The 7775-nt window shown below is 45.5% G+C and overlaps 1 protein-coding gene across 3 annotated transcripts; it reads right to left on the bottom strand.

Annotated features, from left to right (window-relative positions):
- Positions 1 to 1913: 1913 nt before the first annotated feature.
- LOC123054310 (uncharacterized) lies at positions 1914 to 7082 on the bottom strand. 3 transcript variants are annotated; one of them, XR_006426101.1, is made up of 6 exons: positions 6696 to 7082; positions 5394 to 5838; positions 5007 to 5122; positions 2992 to 3479; positions 2282 to 2441; positions 1914 to 2140 (listed from the first exon to the last, which is right to left on the bottom strand). XR_006426101.1 is itself a non-coding variant. In XM_044478045.1 (4 exons), the coding sequence occupies exons 1-4, from the start codon at positions 7015 to 7017 to the stop codon at positions 3043 to 3045; spliced, it is 1320 nt and encodes a 439-aa protein (XP_044333980.1). In that variant the 5' UTR covers positions 7018 to 7081; the 3' UTR covers positions 2795 to 3042. The 3 variants fall into 3 exon arrangements, 1 of the variants encoding a protein (XP_044333980.1); XR_006426102.1 differs by lacking the exon at positions 2282 to 2441 and having other exon boundaries at positions 1923 to 2140; XM_044478045.1 differs by lacking the exons at positions 1914 to 2140; positions 2282 to 2441 and having other exon boundaries at positions 2795 to 3479; positions 6696 to 7081.
- Positions 7083 to 7775: the final 693 nt, after the last annotated feature.

Here is a 7775-nt window from a genome sequence, read left to right as displayed (position 1 = left end):
GCCCGCTTTCCCGACCTCTTCTCCATCGCTGTCGTCCCTACAATCTCAGTTCAACAGGCCCTTATTGACTTAGGGCGCCTCGCGTTCCGGAGGCCATTTGGGCCTCCGGAAGTGGCCGTCTGGCATGAGCTTCTTGATTGTATTGCTCTCCATGAGCCGACTGTCGATGCTGGCCCGGATGAGGTTTGGTGGCGCCTTGAGCCTTCGGGTCAATTCTCCACCAAGTCCCTGTACGCGGCTATCGCCCCTTCCTCCGCCCCGCCGCCCCTCCAGACGGTTTGGTCCATTCGCTTGCCCCTTAAAATCCGGATCTTCATGTGGCAATGGATCCGTGGTCGGCTCCCGTCTGGAGTTGAGGTCCGCAGGCGTAATGGCCCGGGCTCTGGCCTTTGCCCCCTTTGTGATACCCCCGAAGAATCGAACCACATATTCTTCTCCTGCGTGTCTGCTCAGTTCGTGTGGAGCTGCTTTAGAGAGGCGGTTGGTGGGGATTGGTGCCACTCCAACTTCCCCGACCTCTTCGCCGAACTACAGGCCTCCCCGCTGTCCTCTCGCCACATTAGGTGGCTTGAGATTGGGGTCCTTGCGTGGACGCTCTGGACGATTCGCAATAAGCTTGTGATTCAGCGCTCCCCTCTTCGACGATCTACTGACGCCCTCTTCAAACTGTCTAGTTACTTGCAGCTCTGGCAGCCGCTTAGCCGTCCTCGGGATCGGGACGCCATCTCCGCCTTCATCGCCGACCTCCGTTTGATGGCCGTCCGCCTGTCGCCGCCCCCACCGCCGCCTCCACCAGAGCCTGATTAGTCGTCTATTGCTCTCCAGCCTTGGCCCCGGCTGAGCCTTGTCTCTTATTTCGTGTGTGTTTTGGGCTTGTTGAGTTGTGCCCTTAGCAGTACCTCTGGATTTATTATTGTGAGACTTGGGTGTGTGTGTTCTGAACTAGTCCTTGTATGTGCTCTTGGCGGTTTGCTTTATTTATAAAGCGGGGCGAAAGCCTTTCTTGGTAATTGGCAAACAAAAATGGCAGCGACAGGGTTAGTGAAACCGTCATCGATGACCAACAACACATTGACGCTAAGGAGCTGCCTAGTAATGAGGTTAACACGACAGAGGCCCTAGTCTTCAGGGTTGACATGGACAGGCAGAAACTGGTAGAGCTTCAGGACATTGGAGACTGCACAATCTTCAATGCCGTTGTGTGCCTCTCGACCAAGGACACAACATTACAACCAAACTGCATCTATCTCACGGACGACTACGCCCCTCTAACGAATCAGCGGATGTTGCGAAAGGACCTTGGTATCTGGAACATTAAGAAGAGGAGTATGCAGAACCTTGGAGATGCATGGCCAATCATGCATTCTTGGCTAGATTTACCGGCTTCAATTTGGATCACACCAAGTTTAGCGTGGACGGCGTGCTTGGCGCCGCCAATTGTAGGGACAGCGGCGACCACGGCGCCTCATGCGAGGAGGAGGAGTGGACGACGCCGATGAGCCTAGAGGGTTACGGTGTTTCTAGCAACGTGACTGGATTTTTACCGGACAAGTCGAAATACCATAGAATTTTGCCAAGCTTTACTCACATAGTTTTACTCGAATCGGAATGTGAGCACACCCTCACTTTTTTTGTACAAAAGGGTGTAGAATGTATCTTGCTTCGAATCCACTTTTCCTTTGTTGATCCATATGTTCTGCTGCTCTTCCATGTAGTGAAGCTGGCGTGGTTGTCGACCAGTTTGATCTGCCGTTGAAGTTGGATTCGAAGTTGGATTGGCGCCAAGATCGATCCGGTTAGGAATCTAGTGGTCGGGTAGATTCATGTTCCCATTGACGATGCCATCACAACGATGATGCAGAGGCCGGGGTTATCGTTTTCAACAAGAAGGATGCATACGCTCATTAGTCCAGTCCTGACATGAATCGGCAGCCCTTGATTCACCGACCGACCATATGGTTACTTGCGTACTTGCTCAGCTCTGATCCGGCCTGCCGCCGGAAGTAGCGGCGGCGTGCTTGGGCGTGGTCGTTGGAGCCTCCGCGCAGAAGAACTGGCGAAGATGAAATAGCCGGTGCAGAGATCCCTGTGATGGTGCGGCCTTGCCCCAGAACTGTCGATGCTCACACGTTGGAGATCCCTGTGCAGAAAGAAAATTCCCTCAAAAAAATTGTGCAGAAAGAGAGAACAAGTACTCCCTCTGTTTACTTTTATAAAAGCGTTGTAAACATTTCAGACAGTGTGCAAAACAACTCAATTTCAATTGTCTGAGACGACTTACAAAAGTGAACGGAGGGAGCATGCAATTTTTTAGGTGTGCAAAAGGACACCCTCGATGGCTGGATCGATCATTAATGCAGCATGGAGCCGGCCGTGTTCAGTGCGTTTTCGTGACAACTATTTTTCCTTATGGCAATGCTGTAGTAGCTCCGTAACATTACCTGGGGAAGCTAAGACTTAGAACCGCTGACAAACGAGGATTGTGTTAACAGAGGCCACAGGTTATGCAAATATTTACAGCTTGTATAGAACTTATGCCAGTGCTGTTGTAGAAAAAAAGTACAGCTAATTATTTGGTTCTCAGAACTGTGTCTAATTACTTTTTTCGTTAAGAAAGTTGTGATTGCGAGGTATATATGATCTTACAATGAAGTACTTCCTCTGTCCCATAATATAAGATATTATTACAACCAATATGTGAGCGGGTGGGTCTAACTTTTCAAAATGCTCCTTCAAGGTTGTATTTGTTTATGACCAACAGCATTAATAAGATTAGGCTACAGAATACCACTCAGAAAATAAACTCTTTCCACCATATCATGCGGGCATGAAACTCTGACATCTATTATCAGGTCTGTTCTACCTAGAAATATCTCAGGGAATAAAACGAGAACTTGCATTGGTTTTATAACCTCTGCATAGTGCCACAAGTTATACTGAATTAACGTAATAAGAACCAAGACCATGTGCAAACCTTATACAAAAACCTACCAACGGATGGCTGTTCAGTTAGCGTAAAACTAAGCCCGTGAAACAAAGCCTTTACTCATCCTCTCTTCTGAGCATTGTGCCTGATATCTGAACGTATGCCATCTGAGTGTAACCGTTGAACACTGAAGCGTCCAATCTACTCAGGCCAATTCTTTGAAACAAGCCATGGCGTCCATCTTCAATGATGGGATCAGATGCGCGGGCTGGGTCATATCTTGTCTGATGAGTTAAGGACGGACCAGCAACAGGAGGTAGTTCCCAATACAGATCCAACACAGATTCAACAAGCCTGCTGTTCTGGAAATGCTCTTTGTGTGAGATGGCCTCATTGCTATGGTTGAAATTGTCACGCATGTAACCTCTGACTCCCCACCATGCATCATCCTTTCCACATAGTTCATCTATGTCCACAGCCTTCCCCCAAAACTTCATTCGTTCCGACCTTAATCTTGCTTCGTCACTGTCCCAGAAGCAGCTATGTCCACCACCTTGCATGTATAAGAGTGGTAATTAGTTTTGGCAATAGTGGATGTCTGCCTTCTGTTAGTTTCACCGCAAGGAATCTTCAAGAGAATAATACTACCCAGCTAAGACATTGCGAGAACATGTTCAAATGGGAAAGTATCAATTGTATTACCCCAAACTTCGCTTGTACTATAAACATTAGAAAACATTCAAAATACCAAGGAGGTATGTTAAATATTAGGAAAACATAGTACCCACTACTTAGTTGCCATGAAAAGAGTACTACTCCCTCCTTCCCAAAATATAAGGCGCGCTTGACTTTGCACGGTCGTTGATGCACGACTTTGACCATTAATATATACTAAAATACATGAATTGAACATGTATTAATAGTATCATCGTATTTGTCTTGCAAAACAATTCTATTTCATATGTCTTCATAATAATTTTGTAGGCATACAATAAGTGAAAATTATAGTCAAAGTTGTGCGATGAAGACCAAAGAAGTCAATGCGCGCCTCATTTTCTGGGAAGGAGGGATTATATGGTATGACCATACAGATATAATTTTCAAACTGTGGTGGTCCAAGGTTTTTATGTGTGGTATACCCTTCACAAGGCGCAAGGACCAACAGAGCATGTAACCATGTATAAGAAGTGATGGTTAGCTTCATAGATGTGCTTAAGAATGTCTATAAATTCTAAGCACCTCTTAAGTTGGAGAGCATCTTATTTAGGTTACTATTCTCTACTCGAAATGCAGCATGATGATACCATTTATAATTGTATGATTATAAGAGATAGACAAGAATTCTTCTAAGCACCTGTTAAGTTGGAGAGCATCATATTTAGGTTACTACTCCCTCCGTCCGAAAAAGCTTGTCCCAAGCTTGTTCATCAAATGGATGTATCTAGCACTAACTTGATGCTAGATACATCCATTTGAGGCACAAGCTTTTTTGGACGGAGGGAGTATTATCTACTTGAAATGCAGCATGATGATACCATTTATAATTGTATGATTGTAAGAAATAGACAGGAATTCTTGACAATGATGAAGACCGGACAACATATTGCAGAAAGACACATGAAATAGTTTCAAACACCATATATGCCTCAGTAAGAAAAGACTTAAAAAAACATGAAAACACAACTATAGCCAATATCTACTTAGCCAATACCATATATGCATTTGATAAGAAAACATTGTTAAAAGTGGAAAAAAAATAATCAGTGACACACAAAAATGGTAATCATGTCCAAAGCTTTTACCTTAAAAAAAGAGTGGTAGGTAGGAAATCATATATTATGTGTGCGATACTAATGTATATCACTCAAAGCAAATCAAGTAGATAACAAGTACTAGCAATTAAAACAGAAGTAACTAATTACCTAATCTGAAGTGAGGTCATATTACGAAGACAAGCTTACGCTACGCAAGTGATGCTAACAATATAATCATCTCGATTCAAGTAACAAAGGTACATGCAACATTTGATACATATTGAAGACATAGAATGTACAAAGGTGGCGAGGTCACACTTACACACCTCTGATGTGTGATTGATCACATATCTGTCTCAAGGAATAATGGTCGCCTGTACCAGTGTCATAGTTGTCCTCAAATATGAGATGCCGGAATCCAGCTTTGTGTGCCTGCTTTAACCTGCACATAATAGGTCATGGACTAATTGTAAATTCGAATTGATATGCAGATAAAAATCAAGAATATACAAATAGTGCTGCTATGATGCTGCAAAACAATACGATGTGATATAGTATAAATTAAAGCTGGACATCTGGGCCTTGTTTGTGAGCTAATTATAAGGATTTTGCTCACAAGAACAGAGCAGGTAGGAAACATTACGGATAGGATATAATAGTATCAGCAAAAAAAAAATCAACATCAGCAAAAGAATTCTACAGGAAGAATTTACCTCTTCAGCTCACTTTGGTGGTCATCAAAGAAAACAAGCACCTTGCTGGGATCAGAAATGCCATGCTTCATCAACAGTTTTTCCCAATCGACACTTCCAAAGTCAATAAAATCCTTCCCAGCCAAATAAGTGCAGTTTCCATCAACATACGCAGGTCCCTTCTTAAGATATTTCTCAGGGTGTCTGGGTGTGAGAGATATAATCCTAGTGTTTGGCATGGCCTGACGCAAAACCCAAGTTGAGTGCCCCTTGAATGCGCCACTCTCAATCATCAGGTCTGGCTTAAGCCATCGAGCCATAAACCAAAGCCCAAAACTGTGGTCAAATCTCATTCCATGCATGTTATTCTTCATAGGGCGTGTCTGATAGATTGGCACAAATTCTTCCAGTCCATTAAGTAAATCTTTCGAAGTCCACTCCACTGTCTTCCCAGTTTTGGATCTGCCTTTTGTGCAGAAAAGGTATAAGGTAGTCTAATGAATAATGATGTTCTGTATAATGCATTTATTATTTGAATAAATTATGCAGGTGTGAAGAAGTTCATGAAACAATAACCACACCTTACCAAAAATACCTAACAACTCATAGAGAAACATAATCGTTCTCACTATTAACAACTTATACAGCAGGTACCAACTTAAACACCCACTCACTGGTGGCAGCTAAGATGATCTTATTGGGCTACTGTTGGAGGAACACAAACAAATAGAACTACAGTTGATCATGATTCCGTGCTTGCTCCTCTGTAGAACTAGTGGAATCATGCTCCTCTATAGGACAACCGAAACTTCTGCACCTTATAGGGACGGCAGAATTATGCATCCCGAGCAGCTTATAAAATTATAGAACTAATAAGTTAGCGCCATTCCCGGAATAAAGTATTGAGCAATTTGTATAATACTAGCACTCAAAATTTCAGGTGAATCTGCAATGTACCAAGAACAAAGCTAACCCACACTTCACTGTCACTCTTAACTAAATAGCTATATCCACAAGCATACAGCAGTAGGAATAAGGTTGACATAAAAAAAGCGACAAGTTGCCATCAAACACGGACATTGGCAAACTACGGGTTTACATCTGACATGGACATCATATAATCGTTCCAAGGAGGAATTTATTACTCCCTCCGTCCCAAAATAGTCGAAACTAATCGTTCGGAGCTGGAATGATATGGACATGGACATCATATAGTCGACTAATCGTTCGAAGGAGTAGATGGCAAGAGTGCGACCGGACTACTCCAACAAAAAGGGAACTGGATCTATCTCGCATGGGAACAACAGAGGCGCGAGGGCTTACACGAGGGGACGCCGAGGGATCCGAAGTCGGAGGCCGCGGCGGCGTCAGGGAGGGAGAGGAAGCGCGCGTCGAGGCGCAGCGGCGGGCAGTCGGTCCGGGGGAAAGCTCGGCCGGCGAGGAAGGCAGCGGCGGCGAGGGCGAGGAGGAGAAGGGCTGCGGAGGCGGCCGCATAGTAAGGGGAGTGGAGCCGGGCGTAGGCCGCGGCGACGAAGGCAGGCTGCGCCTTCCGGGTCTTGGACTCGTCGACGTCGTCGCCGGCGTTGGTGGCCGGTGACGACGAGGAAGCACCGGCAGTGCGGGCGGAGAGGCCCGTGTCGTGCATACCGGCGGGACGGTAGGGGGGCTGAGATACAGTGTTCGGTTCGGGAACGAATGTGGGTCGGTTCTAGTCCTCTCTTTAGTAGGGGTAATTTGGAGAAATGAAATGGTTACCTTTTGTTCATTTCATATATATTTTTATGTAGGAAACCTGAGATTATTTTGCAGAAGAAGAAAAATTATCAACCGCAAACACATTCGTGAACATTGAATAGGATTTCAGCCAAACAAAAATCACAAAAAATTACTCGGAATCAAAGTATATCACCTCACGGCCAGATCCATGCATATCCATGGCAGGATTCATGGTCTCAAGGCTTTCGAGGAGCCGCCAGCATCAAGCCTCCTTCTTGGAGGATTCTTAGCCATGCTTCGTCAAAACTATACCAGAAATTGGCGAAGTCGCACAGCGCTGGACACCCCAAGGATCTCGTGGTCTGCATTGGCTTCCTTGCTACCTCGCCCTCGCCAAATCCGCCGCCACCTAACATCTGCATGCTGCCCCTTCTGCCGCAGTACATCCCTTCCCTCAACGAGACGTCGCCCTGCCTTTCTTTCGCATGAGCGACCACTGCTGCTTTTTCCTTCGATCCTAGCCTTGCGCCACAAGTTGCCCCCTCGCTACACCATGCTTCTCATCCTGAGTTGCCATAGCTACTAGCCGCCTTCTTGCCAGTGCCCGTCTCCTTCCCGGTTCGACCACGACGATCCCGCCCTGTCCAGCCCAAAGGATCACGCTAACCCTCACCTCCTTCTCCTTCC

Source organism: Triticum aestivum, chromosome 2D (genome assembly GCF_018294505.1).
Source record: "Triticum aestivum cultivar Chinese Spring chromosome 2D, IWGSC CS RefSeq v2.1, whole genome shotgun sequence".
NCBI classification, from domain to species: domain Eukaryota; kingdom Viridiplantae; phylum Streptophyta; class Magnoliopsida; order Poales; family Poaceae; genus Triticum; species Triticum aestivum.
This window is presented reverse-complemented; position numbering and strand designations above follow the sequence as displayed.

Bases quoted from the DNA above. Each gene is read 5' to 3' on its own strand.
- LOC123054310 (XM_044478045.1), bottom strand. From the start codon at position 7,017: ATGCACGACACGGGCCTCTCCGCCCGCACTGCCGGTGCTTCCTCGTCG. The intron at 5,839-6,695 runs GTAAGCCCTCGC...TCTGCACAAAAG, and splicing joins ATCCCTCGGCGTCCCCTCGT to GCAGATCCAAAACTGGGAAG. The intron at 5,123-5,393 runs GTAAATTCTTCC...TATTATGTGCAG, and splicing joins CACCAAAGTGAGCTGAAGAG to GTTAAAGCAGGCACACAAAG.